At 36.6% G+C, this 17,708-nt stretch overlaps 1 protein-coding gene and 1 pseudogene across 1 annotated transcript; both read left to right on the top strand.

Annotated features, from left to right (window-relative positions):
- The first annotated feature begins 818 nt into the window (after positions 1-818).
- On the top strand, positions 819-2,288 carry LOC143571331 (pentatricopeptide repeat-containing protein At2g17525, mitochondrial pseudogene; annotated as a pseudogene).
- A 2,619-nt stretch (positions 2,289-4,907) lies between these two features.
- LOC143571330 (uncharacterized) lies at positions 4,908-7,303 on the top strand. Its single transcript, XM_077056784.1, has 4 exons — positions 4,908-5,915; positions 6,370-6,602; positions 6,730-6,915; positions 7,026-7,303. Exons 1-4 carry the CDS (start codon positions 5,726-5,728, stop codon positions 7,161-7,163), a joined length of 747 nt encoding a protein of 248 aa, XP_076912899.1. The 5' UTR covers positions 4,908-5,725; the 3' UTR covers positions 7,164-7,303.
- Positions 7,304-17,708: the final 10,405 nt, after the last annotated feature.

Raw genomic sequence — 17,708 nt, 5'->3', positions numbered from 1 at the left:
TTCAAATCATCCAACACGTGACTGCCAATATAGATTGAATAGCTAGACATGATTCCTTATTGTTTTTATGCTTGCTTGGAAAATCAATGATTCTTTCATAGAATCGAAAATATACAAGATTTGGATATCTAACCCAATCATGAATAATCGACCAAACCCATTTGGCGATTATTAATTCATGTTTCTTAAATTGTAAATAATCAACCAAAAATATAAATTTAAATTTAGAAAGGAAGTATTGAAATATTACACGAAAGTAACAAATATGTAAACGATAGAATGATAATGCCCCCTCTCACATGTCGTTACCAGCATACATACCAAGTAAAGTTATATGTTATGATCAAGGTGCGATGGGGCTCATACGGGCATAACCATAATGAACGCGATGGTTAATGATCCGATTGATACTCGTATAGCATGCACTTCACGCAACTTGTCATGTATAACAAGCACCGTCGGTGCACCAAATGTGGCCTTGACCCGCTGGATCTGAACACCATGGATATAAAGTAATCAAATACAAAAATATAAGATTTTGTTATTTACCTAATTTAGTTTTTACTTTTTACCCATCCAATTTATATAAAAATTTCACAAGATACAATTGTAAAATCATAATTTTTTTTCTCTCTTCAGTTTATTTCTTTGTATCTTGCTTTCATTCATGCTCAATTCATCCAAGAATATATCCACATTCATCAAATCAATAACAAATCACAAGCCTTTTCATCATCATCATCATCATCATCATCATCAATCAAGATGCATCATATCAAGCAACACCCCTGTTCCAACCCATAACCAAATTTCACACCTTATACTAGACCAAAACTCACCCACTGAAGCCCTCAATACTTTCAGATGGGCATCCAAACTACCCCATTTCACACACACTCAATCCACCTACAGAGCCTTAATCTACAAGCTCTGTGTTTTTCATCGTTTCGACACCGCCCACCAAGTGCTCGACGAAATGCCCAGCTCAGTCGGGCTGCCACCGAACGATGATATATTCATCACCATTGTCCGCGGGTTGGGCAGAGCCCGAATGATCCGAGAAGTGGTTAAAGTTCCTGACTTGGTTGCAAAATTCGAAGTCACGCCCACGGTGAAAGTTTACAATTCGATACTCGACGTTCTTGTTAAAGAGGATATTGATATAGCTAGGGGGTTTTATAGAAGGAAGATGATGGGGTGTGGTGTTAAAGGTGATATGTACACTTATGGTATATTGATGAAAGGGCTTTGTTCAACGAACCGCATATCGGATGGTTTTAAGCTTCTGCAGACCATGAAGAACAAAGGCGTGACACCGAACGCTGTTGTGTACAACACGCTGCTTCATGCTCTTTGTAAAAATGGAAAGCTTGGGATTGGGCGGGCTCGGAGCTTGATGAGTGAGATGGTGGATCCGAATGGTGTTACCTTTAATATTATGATAAGTGCGTATTGTAATATAGAGAATCTGATACAAGCACTTGTGATGCTTGAAAAAAGTTTCGATCTTGGGCTTGTTCCTGATGTGATTACAGTCACTAAAGTTATAAAACTTTTATGTGATAAAGATCGGGCGATGGAAGCGGTGGAAGTTTTGGAACGGGTGGAGAAGAAAGGCGGTGAGATGGATGTGATTGTTTATAACACTTTGATAAAAGGTTTGTGTAAGTTAAGGAAAGCAAAGGCTGCGGTTAGGTTCTTGAAGGAGATGGAGATGAAAGGGTGTCTTCCGACTGCAGAGACTTATAATTCGTTGATATATGGGTTTTGTGAGTCGGGTTTGTTGGATTCGGCTCTTGATATGTTCGATGAGATGAAAATGGTTGGAATTGGTTGGAATTTGGTGACGTATGATACGCTAATTGGTGGATTTTGTTCAAGAGGGAGGATAGAAGATGTTTATATAATTATGGAAATAATGGTGGATAAAGGTAATGTTCCTGATTATGTTTTGTGGAATTCTGTAGTTGAATCACTTGCTAAAGAATCAGGTTGGTTAGGGAACGAAAATTCGTGTTTTGTGAATGATTTGTTGGAATGGATTATTGAAAAGTAGCTAAAACCGTTTCATACATGTTTAAGGTATTCCTAATCATGTGTTTGTGCAATGGTTCTCGCAGTCTCTACTTAAAACTGGTTAGTGGTTATAATGTACTAACATTTAGTCCTGTAGTTTACTTTCTCGGGCGTTTTAATGCCAAAATTTGAGACAAACATGATTGGGTTTGTATGATCACACGTAAACAAACCCGAATTTTGCACCATGTACGTGCTTATCATGAATCTTGGCTTTTATTTACATGGGACAACTTATTTCTGAATTTTTGCTCCCTACTTTACTTATAGACAGACCCCTTCAAGGTTGGGTTACTTGTTTACCCGTTTATGTAAGACAACTTCTCACACAATTTCTGAATCTTGACTTTTTATTTATAAACTCCTTCAAGGTTTATTCTTCCATGTCAAGGTGCGTAGTAAAAGTGTTTCACGACAAGGTTTATGCAATATGCGTACATGACCCATAAGGATAGTGTCTTTGATTTCTACATGGAAAGCTTTGATTCAATAGTTTCAATGACCGGCCTCCAGTTTTTCATGAGTTCATGTTGTTTTACCGGCAAGCCCAAATAATGAAATGACAAAGATCTTTCTGGCATTGGAGAATGCTTGTCACGTTTCCAAATTCAACCACGACAATAGAAAAACAATATTATTATTATTATTATTATTTTTTACTACCTATAACGAAGTTTTATATAATTTACTATAAAACGATTATAATAAAGTGACAGGTAAACGGGCAACAAGCTGCGCCACAATCCCCTTTTGAATAGCAAAGCCAATCCTGCTAAAAACGAAGCTTTGGGACCTAGAAGCTGAAGAGGTTCCGTGTACGACGCGCTGAACCCTACTAAAAAATTTCACAGCCTCTGGAGCCAGAAAATCAAATGTATCAAAGGCAAATGGTAGAAAGACATGTTGATTATCTAAACAAGCTTTCTCGTGTTTAACAACTTTGCCCGATTCAGCCTTCAACGCAGCCTGACCCACAACAAACTCACGGTCCCTGAGCCCAACAAGAAGAGACACTCCTGTAAGATCCACACAGGCGTGTTTCCCCCCTGCCCACCCGAACACAAGAATATCAGCTGGTCGTAAAGTAGACCTCCCTTCAAGAGGATCCGTGAGAAAGTTAACAGGGGCCTCCTTTTTAGCAGAAATCCCTGCCCGTTTAAGAACATCACACATAACATCCCTAACCAGATCATGTCTGTATTTAAAGCCAGACAATTCTTTGCAATGCACCGCATGGTCACCCAAAGAATCCAAACAGACCTTGCGGCAAATTGGGCAAGGTTCATCCGTCGAGAACATAGAGATCATTAACCGGTACTTAAGGATAGCCCGATACTCCAAACCCGACATACGTTGGCCTAATCCTTCAATGGGGATGGCCGTTAGAAAATCCTGAGCCCGAGGAGCCCGAAGGCATTCAAACACCGCCTTTTGGCGAGGGGATAGATCAAACTTCACTTCTAAACTCTTGACGATTCCACTAAATAAGGCACCCGCCACAACATGTTGGGCTTTAGGGGGGGGGGTGTCCTTATTAGAGAACCCGCTAAGATCAAAATCTGGAAGTGAAGTACGTAAACGATCCATCGCACACCCATAATCAGAGTCCAACCCATAAATATCACAACCCCGAAGAATATGGTCTTGCAAACACCACGACTGTGCTTTCGAAGCCACAAAAGCATATGTAGATACATCCTCGGCCGAACAGAGACCCAACCCCCCATAACGGGTCGGAAGTGATGCCAACCTCCATTGGAGATCCCCAAAGAACGGACCTCCACAAACCACGATGTCCTCAATCGCCCTTCGAAGACCATTGTCAAATATAGAAACAGCTTCCCCCACATACATAAGTTGGCACGTTCTCAAACCGAACAAAAGCTTGGCGACTCCCATACATGAGCGAAGCAAAAGAAACTCGCATTGAGGATCCCGAAGTCTTGGGAGACAGCTCATCAGTTCCACAGCGCTAGATGCCCTTTTCATAGCCAAACTGCTGATAAACCCCGCGTCCTGGCTTACAGCACCACCAAGGAGTTTCACGCCAAGCACCGGCCTTCCAATCCCGCAAGATAACAACCCCTCCTGTGCCTTCACCCCATTGCATGTTGGCCAAAATAACTCTGTTTTCTTAACGTTTAATTCAAGACCCAAACGAGGTCCCTCAGACCTGATAATATCTAATGCTTTGGCTACCTCTCTAGTATCCCCGATAATCGTGCCATCATCCAAGTACCAAGCATGAAAGAGAAGCTTGCACCGATCTCTGATTTGGTGAACAAGTGGGTGCAAAGCTAAGGCAAAAAGAAGAGGCCCAAAAGGGTCCCCTGTTGAACCCCAGTGGTTGATTTAATAAAAATAACTCTTAATTCATAAAAAATAGAAAGATCCTAGTATTATTTTGAAAATAGACACCAAATTTCATATTATAGTTGGGATTATTTGTATAGAGCAAGTGAGAGAATTCCACACCATTGATTAATGCCATTAAATACTCCCAATTACACCTAAAAAAACATTCCAGATTTGTTATAAAAAACATTCCAGATTTGTTATATAAGACTGTGTGTAATAGGTTAACGTCTTATGTATTTTGTCTTTGAGCCATTTATGATTTAGCACACTCACGCTCCATTCGTGTCCATAATGAAATAGCATTTAACGTCTCTAGTCTTTACAAATTTGATATGACTTAAACGCTAAATCATAACAAATAGTCTAAGATTATATCTTCTATTAACCCATTTAAATAATACAACTTATTACCAACACAATTACACAACAAAATGATTTATCATCAATTCATCAGACAAAACACAAACACAAACACAAACACAAACACAAACACAACTCACAAGCAACAACCTTATTCCCTGTAAACCAAATTCAAACTCACAATGGCGGGTACCACCGCCGCCGTCATCCTCCCACCACCACCAACCACCGCCAACCACATCTCAGCTTCCTCTCTTTCGTCATCATTCCCATCACGAACAAGACGCACCAATCACCTCCGTAAAAAGATTCTTAAAACCCTAGAAAACAAACCTTATCCTGACCCACAAATTCAACTCAAACCCAACACAATACCCATCCAAGAAACCCTGCAGCCTGTTGAATCGGACCGCTTTTCGGTCTCCGAAAGCCCCGGGTTTGTCGATGGCGTTTACGGTAGTTTTTCGACTAAGTCGGTTACTAAAATTGGGCTGTATTTGGTTGGGGCTTTTGTTTTTCAGACTGTGTGTGCTGTTATGATATTCGGGTCACAAGATTTAGACGATAAAGATGAGAACTTGATCGAAACGAAACCGAATTTATTGTTGAGTCAGAATCAAGATTCTAATCAAGATTTTATAGAAATGAAATCGGGTGACGGGTTGGAAATCGATAATAGGATAATTGAGATTCAAGAAATGCGAGGCGGGCTCGGGAGCAGGAACGGGTGGAGGGGAAGAGGAAAGGGTTGGTTGAAGAAGAAGACGAGGATGGTGAGTATGAGTCGGTTGATCAAACCGTGAAGAAGAAGGAGATAGATGATCGGTTAAATAAGTTGAGGAAAAGTTTAGAGGGCGAGTATCAGAAACCTGGAGCTAAGGTTTCGAGAAACGAAGATGGTGTTGGGAATGATGTTGATGAGGATTTGTTGATGTTTAAAAAGAAGTATAAGTTTAAAAGTCCATCGCTTGATTCGGGAGATAAGCCAAAGGGATTTGGTGGAATGAAAGATGTTAATGTTGCTAATGGGACTGCGGTAAATGGTGTTCGTGATAGTACGCTGAATAAGGATGAAGTTAAAGAGCAAGAAGCTAGAGAAACTAAAACCGAATCGATAGTAGGTATGTTATATAATCTATGTACAGTTATTTGTGGCATTTATGATTGTTACTTTGTTAGTATAATATCTTGCTTATTGTTTTGTAAGGGTTAGTTACACCAACTGTCACTTGGTTTCACCTTCTTGTCGATTTTATGTAACATACTTTAATTGTTTACCATTGTATGCATGTTCAATAGCATGTAAAATGTGTGGCGCATCATCAAATGCATGCTATGGAAAGTTAGTGGAATAAAATTGAAAGTTTGTTACATAGTACATACAAATTACAATGTTGAAAAGATATGTTTTTTACGCGCGCTGACAAAAGGCGAAAGTAAGTTACATGCTGGTGTAATTAACCGTATATGTAACAAGTATGAAATATTCATATTTCGATCATGTCAGGTGTTAAAACTTTTAGACTTCTTTGAGTTGCAATTGTTATATTTTTTTTGTTAATTATTAATACATAGGTACTTCAAAGGAGCAAAAATATGATAATCAAACAAGTAAAATCGAGAAGCCAGCAAAGTCAAGCAACCTGGAGACTAAAAAGCCTCGAGGCTTCGGTAAAGAAAGCAGTGATGCTGCAATAACTGCCAAACAAGATAACAAGAATGGTAGTTTAAAGGGCAAGAAAGGCGGGATTAAAAGAATTGCCAGAACACAAAATAACTTTTGGTGGACTAGTCTGCCTGTTGTTATGGTATGCATTTAACACGTAAAGCGTTAACTTTCCCACACTTAGATTTTGAACAATTGCGAGCGTTAAAGTTTTAAAATATTATACAATATTGTTCCTGCTGAATTGATTTGTGGGTTGTTTTTATCAGGCTGTTGGCATGCAACGTCGTAATGATGGTGAAGAAGGACTATTTAGTATAAAGAGCGCTTCTGGATTACAGCACGTTGTTGCTTTTGAAGATCGTTCTGATGCCACAAACCTAGCTTATCTTCTGGAATCCGTCTTTGAAGATCTACAAGATTTCAGCACGAATATCACACCGTTATTAACAAATGTGAGTATCAAAATACAATCTTTATGGCATCAATTGTTAACTTATATAAATGTGTGTTTGAAACTGATCACGAAGATTGTGACATTAGAACATTTTTTAATCTCTTTTAGGAGGTAGAACAGGATGTTAAATCACAGAAAATGAAGGTAGTTGTAGTGAAGAAAGGTCAACTTAAGCTATATGTCGGTCAACCACTCGAAGATGTCGAGTCAGCATTGCGCGCATTGATAGAACAACAAAGTGAATAAAGACATTGATGCACATTCATTCATGTTTGTAATCATATATGTTTTGTTTCAGTGTGTTCATTATTAAATTTGAATAGATTAATTTGGTGTGAACATTTCATTCTTATTGAAAACAGATTAAAGAGTAAAGTTTCATTTTCGCCCCTTATGTTTGGTCAGTTACGTAACTTTAAAACAAAATATTTTGTTTTGCAAATGGACCCTTGAGGTTTTTAAATCTTGCCATTTTTGTTCGTTTCACTGACTCCATTAGTCTTTTAATGTTAAGTCATGGGTATCTTAGCCCTTTAACAGTATACTTGTTTGGATGAAAATGACAATTGTAATCAAACCTTAGGAATGATTTTATAAGATTGATATTTAATAGTTAAGCATTTCAATATATATTTTATTGGAGCATTTCTAACAAGTTCTCCATATTATTGTGTGTTGGTTTCCTATATTATGTAGAGTAGTTAGTTTTAAGTGGTTAGGATTGGATGAGATATAGAAACTTTTGTTAATGAGTAAACTTTTGATAATTTTTAAATGTCTTTTAAAAGTGGTTGTAAGTGTAGAAGAGAAAAATGTTGTGTTTTTTTTAATGAATTTAAAGAAATGGATATAGAGATGGCTCTTAATGAAAATTAGTAAAATGTCTCAAATATAAATTGCTAATTTAGCTCATAAAATAGTTTTATATTTTTTTTAATTTTTTTATTTTTATAACTTTTGGGTTTTGATATTTCTGTTTAAGTTTCATTCTAATCTTTAACTTTTATAATGGTTAAAAAATATTTTTCCAAAAGCCCAAAATCCTGGCTTTTCTAAATGACTTTTGGAAAAAACCAATAAGCATTTTTCAAACTCAATCTCAAACGTGCTTTTTGCCATGTGAAAACTCTCGAGTTTAGACCAAATCCCTGAAGCACTCGTCTCCTTCGAAACTTTTCGATGGCAGGTGCCATCACTCCCTCCACATTCCTCCCACTACCTCCAATCGGTGGAACCTCACGTGTATTAGCTTCCTCTCTCCCCTAATTGCTTCCATCATGAACAAGACGAACCAATCACCTCTGTAAAAGATCCTCAAAACACTAGAAACGAAACCTTAAGCGGACCAACCTCACGATGAACCACAAAACCTGCGTGTTTTTTAGATATTCAAATTTGTGTTTGGGCGTTGATGAATTTTATTTTTGGTCTAGTTTTAATGCCGTAACCTAATACCGTCCGATTTGCCTCGACTCATAGCCACACAATGCAAGTTTTACCAACTGACTACAAATCATTTTAAATATGTTATTTTTATGTACCCGTCGCGTGCGGCAATGGTATGATGTGGGTTTGGTCGGTATGGGTTATGTTCGTAAAGATACTGACAATAAATTAAAAAAAATCAACCTGTCAACTCAAGAAACAGTAGCGCCGCTGATATAAGTTAATGCAAATAAAGTTAACATATTACAAATGGCGTAACGGTAACGACACTGATTTTTCCGCATGCATGCGCGGAGATTTTGGTCGGTAAAACTAGGCGTTGTTGCAATGAGTCAACGCGAGTTCAGTCAGTATTAGCTACATCTGTTACGATACCGTAGCTAAACCCGAAAACAAATTCGTCAAATTAAAATAATCAAAATAAAAGACCCCAAAAAAGTAGCTACACTTGTGTAACGTATTATTAAAATAAATTAACATATTTAAAAAAATTTGTATTAGGTCCGTAAAACCCGAGTGTGCAGTGGCAATTTGACGTATATACGGTCGGTATCGGTTACGTTCGTAAATGTACTATAATTAACAAAAATATTACGTCAATTTAACATTTTTAAAGACAACATATAAAAAAATTAAAATATATAAACTGCTCTTTAACGACGAACGAACATACACAAACCTATCTATACGGACGTTACCGGATGGATATTACCGGACGTAATCGAGCGGACGTTCACGGACACTATTGAATGGACATGGCCTTTGTCCGTGTTCGTCCATTAGGCTTACCGAACGGAATTTTTTTGTCCATGTCCGGTTCATTTATTAAACGGACAAACACAAACGAACTTCTTGCCGAACGGACGATCGGACGTCCGGTTCGCTTATAGCTCTAATTGAGGAGGTAACTTGCCACGAATTTGGTCGGTTTAGATTATGTACGTTACGATACTAGAACTAAAAAATGAAAAATCTAAAAATTAAGGTGGACCAACAACCAAATTTTATTATTATTATTATTATTATTATTATTATTATTATTATTTATTTATTTATCATTATTTTTTTTGAGGGGGTGGGGGGGGGGGGGGTCGGTCGGTAAACTTGCGCATTGGTAAAAACCAAGTGTTGTCGGTCATAGGCTTTAAATAAGGCCGCGAGTCTGCGCGAACTTGGTCGGTTTCTTTCAGGTTTGCTATGGTACCAGAACTAAGACAAAAAATTTTTGACGTTTGATCGGTTTCTGTTACGTTTATTATGGTTATTTAACTAAAAATAAAAATAAATAAAAAACAAAACTCAACGACCAATACATGCCACCAAGTGACCCAATAAACCACCAATAAGCCAGTTGCGGTACCAAAGTTTTTATTTAATAATAATAATAAAAATAAAAATAATAATAGTAATAATGTTTGTTTACTTATTGGGCGTATTACGGTTACCTAGTTTAATTCATTTTTTAACTAAGGAGTGAGGAGAAAGCGTATATATTAAGATCAACTAACCCACACTAACTAACTCTTCGTCTATTCTAACAAACCAAACCAAACCAAACCAAACCAAGAAAATCACACTGAATCACCACCACATACCACCGTACGCCACCCACCTACTCACCCACCCACGCCACTGTACATCCTTTCTCTTCCATCCCCTCCACCACCGTAATCCACCGCTAATTTTCCCTCCAAATTGAATTCAATTCATTTCTTCTGAATGTCGTCACTGAGATTGATCCCGTGCATTACCCAGTTTCTCTCTGAATGTTTTTATTTAATAATAATAATAAAAATAAAAATAATAATAGTAATAATGTTTGTTTACTTATTGGGCGTATTACGGTTACCTAGTTTAATTCATTTTTTAACTAAGGAGTGAGGAGAAAGCGTATATATTAAGATCAACTAACCCACACTAACTAACTCTTCGTCTATTCTAACAAACCAAACCAAACCAAACCAAACCAAGAAAATCACACTGAATCACCACCACATACCACCGTACGCCACCCACCTACTCACCCACCCACGCCACTGTACATCCTTTCTCTTCCATCCCCTCCACCACCGTAATCCACCGCTAATTTTCCCTCCAAATTGAATTCAATTCATTTCTTCTGAATGTCGTCACTGAGATTGATCCCGTGCATTACCCAGTTTCTCTCTGGCACCACCGACATGCAACAGGTGGTCCAAATTAGAGACATACAGTATGACGCCACCCAAACCTTAAACACAGATGTCACACCCCGACCAAAGGCGGCGAGACATGCCGAGGTGTAACGATTGCCCATAAGCACATGACACTATTTAAAGTGACAATATTTAATAACCTCATTTCATTTTACAACATAGAAAATGTCACATAACGAATATTCATAAGACAAATACAACAAAACATAGCAAATAATATATTTTCATTTTTGCTAATATCCTAAAGGTATTTGTGACGTTTTCTTCAAGCATCCATAATCAACCAAGATGTAAACATGTAACATTTCATAAAATAAAGTTTGTCAACACAAAGGTGGTGAGCAATTCATAAGTTTGAGCAATATGTATATAATAAGAAAAGCCACAAAACTAGTATACGAAACAATAAATAAAAGCATTAATTTGGATAAAATCACTAATAGATTTACGTTAGCGACACCTAGCCATGAGTGGATGCCAAATAGTCTAGGATTTAATAGTTATTGTTAATTGCATTACGTTAACGACGCCTTGCTACAAGGGGATGCCAAGTAGTCTAGGATTTATAGATCAACCAACCAAAAGCGATAAACACATAGGCATATAATCATAGAACACCAAATCGTTTGTGGTTTAAGACCCAAGTATAAAACATTTAGTTTAGATAAGATGAAATGTCACCCCCAAAATAAAAGATAGAAAACGGGGTATGAAAATACTCACGTTCAAGTAATAAACTTGAAAAGTTGGTAATTTGAAGATTTGTCGGAACGATGGGTTTAACGTATGAAGCCTAAATAAAAGAAAATCTTGGATTTAGAAAGGTTGTCTTGAAGATCTTTAAATAAAATAATTGTTGCAAAAAGTAAACAATTAAAGTTCAAAGTTTAAAATGTAACTATTTAAGAATTTATAATAATAACCCTTTAAAAATGTAAGTTTGCTTAAAACCGGGTTAAAGTATCTAACCTTAATATTTACTTAACCAATATAAAGTAATAAGGTGAGAAAAATGCTAAAATGCAAGTTCCATTGGGCTATAGATACTAAAACGGGTCTTTAACGAGTGTTCGGGTTGTTGGTTCGGGTCTTGATAATTGGTCAAACCAAAAGTCAACTTTCCAAAATAATGAATGTTATGAGATAACTCAATAAAAATTTATAAGACTTAACCAAGTATGTAGATCTATTGTTTTAGAACTAATAACGTACGTTAAGCGAGTGTTCGGTTTTGTCGGTCCAAACTTTGTTATGAGATCAAGTTGGATCCAACATTTCCAAGTACTTAAGAAAATAATTAAAATCATTTTGTAAACTATTTTTAAAGAAATATACAAGTTTTGATAGCTAAAAACACACATGTGTGTCTTAAGCGAGTAAAAATCGGATCGGTTCGGTTTCCATCTCACAACAAGTTCATAGATGGATTCCACATACCCATATATCATAGATCTTGTATAATAATGTACAAATGGAAATATTTAAGTTCTACAACTAAAAAGTCAACAACAAGTCTTTTTATCAAAAGTTCGGTTTGGTTCGGTTTCATCTCACAATGAGTTCATAGATGGTCTCCACATACCCATGACTTGTAAATGTGACTAACAAACTAAAATGAACAGAAGTTGAACATAAATAATATGTGCAAGCAAGTTATGCGAGTGTATATGTATTAAGAACACGAAGTCCTTCATAAAGCCTTGCCTTTCGAGGTCCGAAACTTAACCAACCGTAGTCGGAGAAGTAACAAGGGGTGTGTATTATATATATGTTGTACCACATAAACAAGTATTAATAAGGTTAGATAAACAAATTAAAATGAAAGATTAAACTCAATTTGACTTTTAGAAGTCAAACACTCAAGAACAACTAATGAACAACCATTGAATCTTTGATGTTTTGAGAGAGAAATGAGAGATGTAGCAGGGAATTATGGATGAGAATAGTGGTGTATATATATAGGGGAAGGAGTTGGGTCAAAGATGGGTGTTTTTATCAAGTATTTGCATAAAAATGGATCAAAACAAGGCATAAACAAACAAAAATACGCAGCTGTGAAGACCTCCCTTAGCGCATCGCTAAGGTCTCTACCCCTTGATCTTAGCGCGGCGCTAAGGTCACAAAGAGAAAATTCCGAACTTTCAAAATTGGCAGTTTTGGCCCCCGGAGTTGTTTTTAAGCGTTTTAAGCCCATTTTAGGGACCGAAAAGGGTGTTTTTGAGACCCGACAAGTATAAAACAATAATGTAACATAAAATCCATCATTTTGATTATATTGAAGGTTTCGGTTTACGAAACGGGTTGGTTTACATAATAAACAATTACAAAACGAATACTATTCGAGACCCAAAATTGACGAATGTCACAACAGAGTTACTAAGTGACCGTTTTCTGCTCCAAGTCTCTGACGGGGTTGAGTTAACCCACGTCATAACCGATGTTTCAAATATCAAATTCTTGATTGAGAATTTAAAGATGAAGATTGGATCCATTCTCATGCTCTTGGATATTAATTGGGAGGCCATTTGTGATAAAAGAATGATAATTAATGTGCGATCCGTCCACGTAATGATGGAGGAATGTTCACTGATTGGCCAACTGTTAGTCTTCCAGGTTAAATCGAGTCACCGTGCAGGTATATCTTGTTTACATTTTGAAAGTTTTTTTTTACCAAAATGAGGTGGGTGGGAAAATTGTATAACTATATAAGTAGCGTTAATCTTCAATAAATAATAAATTTAACTAGTCATTATTATATTATATGTAGTTATTAGTATATTTTTTAATCACTAGTTATAATTAATCCTTCCATTTTGGTTATGTAGTGTGAACTTGGAGCTAAAAAAAGGTTTTACGCTCGATTGAATTTGCTTTCGTGGTTCTGCAGCAGCAACATGCAACTTGCAGGATGATATTGCACGATGATACTGTAGGATGATATTGAGGGTTTTATTGTTTGTCTTGAGAACTTAAAATTGGTTTTGTGCTTCCGTTGTTCTGCAACAGTAACAGGCAGCTTGTAGGATGATATTGCACGAAGATACTGCACGATGATATTGTATGATGATATTGAGGGTTTTATTGTTTTTCTTGAGAACTTAAAATTGGTTTTGTGCTTCTGTGGTTCTGCAACAGTAACAATAAGCTTGTAGGATGATATTGTAGGATGATACTACACGATGATACTGTAGGATGATATTGAGGGTTTTATTGTTTGTCTTGAAAACTTAAAATTGGTTTTGTGTTTTGGTATGTACTATTAAGATGATGGTTGTTAGTGCATGGATTTAGAATATGAATTTGGTTTGTTGTTTGACATTACCAAGTTGATCTTGTAGTTGTGGGTGAAGAAGCATGGAAAAATACAAGAAATATCTTATTCGATGTTCTCTAGTCTTCAAAATGAACGAAGCTACATATCATCCTATCCAGATCGTTTCAGATCCGCTATGTATAAAAAATATAGTGGAAATATATATAGTGTGATGTGGGTCAGCGGGGAGAGACGATTCCGGCTCAGAACCGCGGTCATTGCCGCCATCATGGTGGTCTCTCTGTGAATACAAATGTGTAAAGCATAAGAGAGAGTATGGGTAGAGAGATGGAGGAACAAAGTAGTGGAACTGGAGAGCATCTTCTTTATAGGTGGAGGTGAGTAGAGACCTAATGGGCTTCTTTCTCCCTTGGGTCTTCCATGGTTGTTTTGTAGCTGGACTAGGCCTGCCCTTCTTATGTGTCGGGGATTTTCGGGAGGGATCCTCCACAGTGAGGCTGTTTAACCTTGTAATCAATAGCAGGGGCGAAGGATAGTTGGGGCCAGGGGTGGCCCCGACCCCCTCTGTTTTATTGCGTAGTAGTGTAAATTTACCCGTTTTCGCCCGACATTTTTTATACGTAGTGTAAATTTTCCCGTTGTTAACTGAAAATTTGATCCCGGCCCCCTCCGTTTACGGTTTTTTTAATACGTATTTTCGTCCGCCCCCCTCGACATCTTCATCCAAGCTTCGCCACTGATCAGTAGGGTTCTGAGTTGTCTTGAACCAAGGTAATCAGTAGTGTCGTTAGATCATTTTATATAGAGACGATTGGGTCAAATCATCAACAATATTATCTCCTAAATTAGGAGTAATATGTCTGTCATATCTTAAATATATATAAACGAAAGCTCCATAAATTATTCAAGTCACTAGATTGCTTTTTTCTTAAATGAAGGCTTCTCATGCATTTGACCCGATTTCATGGGTATATGTCTCACCAAACCCATATAGCCCTTAAACGGGTTATAACATCTCATTATATTAAAAATTAATCTTATCAAATATTTGATATGAAAATCCAATAAAATATGGACAAACTAAAAATTAATAGCCATTTAAAAAAAAAGATATAATTATAATTAAGAAACAATTTATAGTAAAATAAATAAATAACCGGGTCATGGGTCTCACTAAACCCAAATAGCTTTTAAACCGGTATAACATCTCATTTATTTATGAAATCTTTTTATCATTAAATCCTAAGTATATTATTAACTTACTTACAATAAATAAAATTAAAATTTAAAAATATATATAAATATTATAAACGAATAATGTAAAACAACATATGAGGATATAAATAGATTACAATACATGTTGCGTGCAAAAAAAGGAAAATGAAAGAAAAACAAAAAGAAAAGAAAAACTATAGAACTAAGAATCTTAATCTTAAATATATATAAACGAAACTTTTAAAAGATATCTGGTTGTTTCTTACATTCTCTCAAGCCACCATATTTTTTTATTTGTAAATGAAAACTTCTCATGTATTTGACTCGATGTCACGGGTATAGGTCTCACCAAACCCATATAACCTTAAACGGGTTATAACATCTCATTATATTAAAAATTAATTTCAACATGTATTTGATATGAAAATCATATAAAATAGGGATATACTAAAAATTAATGCAATTTTTTTAAGAAAAAGATATTATTTATATTAAGAAACAATTTTGTAGTAAAAAAAGTAAGCGGGTCATGGGTCTTACCAAACCCATAGATTTTAAACGGGTTATAACATCTCGTTTAATTATGAAACCCTTTCATCATCAAACCCTAAGTAAATTATTAACTTTCTTACAATAAAAAAATATATTAGACAAGAAAAAGAAACACGACCCCCGTAATACGAAGGATAAAAATTAGTTATATGATATTTCTTTATTTTCTTATTGACCTTTCTAGTATTGAAAAGGCCTTTGCCTCGTTTTATTATTCAGAAATCAAGTTCAATATACAAAGTATATTGAGACCATTATAACATTACATACCTAGGTGTTGATGGTTGGAAAGACTGATACATGGGCGTAGGCAGCTTTAGGGGAACGGGTTCGGCCCCGTACAAAATTTTGTTTTAGTGTATTTTGATGGTTGGTTAATGTGAATATAGTTTAGTTCGTTTATTTATTAGTTTTAATCGTTTATTGTAGGAACTTCGATACTTAATACGTGTTATTGTATTTCAGGTCACAGGCATTAAAGTACTTAATTTGGACATGTTGTGGCACGGGATGAAGACCCGAGACGTCCAGCACGCAAAATGAGAAAGATTAATGAAGTATGCTGGTGACAAGACCCATCACGATACTCGATGGGCATGCTTGAAGACCCATCGCGTATCAGGATGGGCTGTTTAATGAAGTTTGACTTGGGTCCATCGTGATACGCGATGGACCAGTGAAAACCCCATCGCGTATCGCGATGGGGGTGCAGGCGGGAAAGTTAGGGTCTATATCAATTTCATCTTATGACGACCCTATATTCACACACATCAAGAATACGATTTCCAGGGATTAGCTGAGGCGATTCCATCATTCCAAGTCAACCTGAGAACCCACGTATGATCCATATAATCCAGATTGAAGATCCTAGGATGCCAAGACGCGGCTAAACTCTTAGAATCTCACCCGAGATGTAAAGTTTGTAACGATTCGGTTTTCTCATGTAACTAAGAACGTTTATGTATAATTGTTTATGGTTAATCTATGATTATTGATGTTTAGTATTTCTGTGTGTTCAATCGGTTTAAGTTTACGTTGATCTGAACGATTAGCTACCAGTTGCTATAATAATTAATCATAGAGTTGTTTGATTAGGCTGAATACGATAAAGCATATAAATGCCCTTAACTGAGTCACACTGACAGGGACTGTTTGATAACCAGTGCCGTGTGTAGAGCGATTATTGATGCCTAAGGTTTTGTCTAGTTGATCAGTCTATAACTAACCGTTAATGATTAAACTTTAGGTTGCATGAGATTACTGTAAGTTGCTTACTTGAAGTCCCGGGTGCGATTTGCTTTTACTATTTGATTGAAACTTGCTTACTTGTTCGTTTGCTTAATTATAAACTAAACTATTTGCTTGTGTGATCAGCACTAAAACTTGTTACTTCATAATATTGAAATTGTTTACACGATTTGCATTGACCACCTAATCCTGGTGGATACGATACCTTGCTTATCTTAGCTACTTAGGTTAATTAGGTTTTTGCATGACTCAAACGACGGTCATCATATTTTGACATCGAACCCGTAGAAATTTCAACAGCGAACCCGTAGAAAACCCAAATCTAAGTGATCAACAATTGGGCTGTCCCTCGAAATTTTCCAAACCTGTAGGAAAAAATTTCTGACTATGCCACTGGACTGATAAATAGTGGTGACGTGAGGCGACAATGTTTGCAGCGACGATCTATAACAAGGTGGTGTGACAGTAGTGGGTGGTGGCTACCAGGAATGGAAAGCGTGGAGGTCCTAACGACAACTGTCACAGCGTTGGGGGTGTTGTGGCAACGACAACAACTTGGGAGTCAAAGATCCCAATTTCTGTCATTATGTTGAAATTCTGAAGAAATTTGGTGAAATTCATGTCAATTCTTTTCATTTCTCAATCAAACGTGCCATTATTAGAACTGAGCTATATATGGTCATAGTTGTAATGAATGTGATGGCTAAGGATCTAATAGATGGTCATATAACATGCACTCACATAACTTGTCATGTAGATGAAGTAGTGTGAGTATACAAAACACGGTGTCGACCCGCTGGAACTGGGTGTTGTGGGTATAAAGTAATCACTGTTATTTCCAATTTTCCTCCTAACCTTTTT

Source organism: Bidens hawaiensis, unplaced genomic scaffold (assembly GCF_021521415.1).
Source record: "Bidens hawaiensis isolate Kalapana, Puna unplaced genomic scaffold, B.hawaiensis_p1.1 tig00025353_1, whole genome shotgun sequence".
Lineage (NCBI taxonomy): Eukaryota > Viridiplantae > Streptophyta > Magnoliopsida > Asterales > Asteraceae > Bidens > Bidens hawaiensis.
This window is presented reverse-complemented; position numbering and strand designations above follow the sequence as displayed.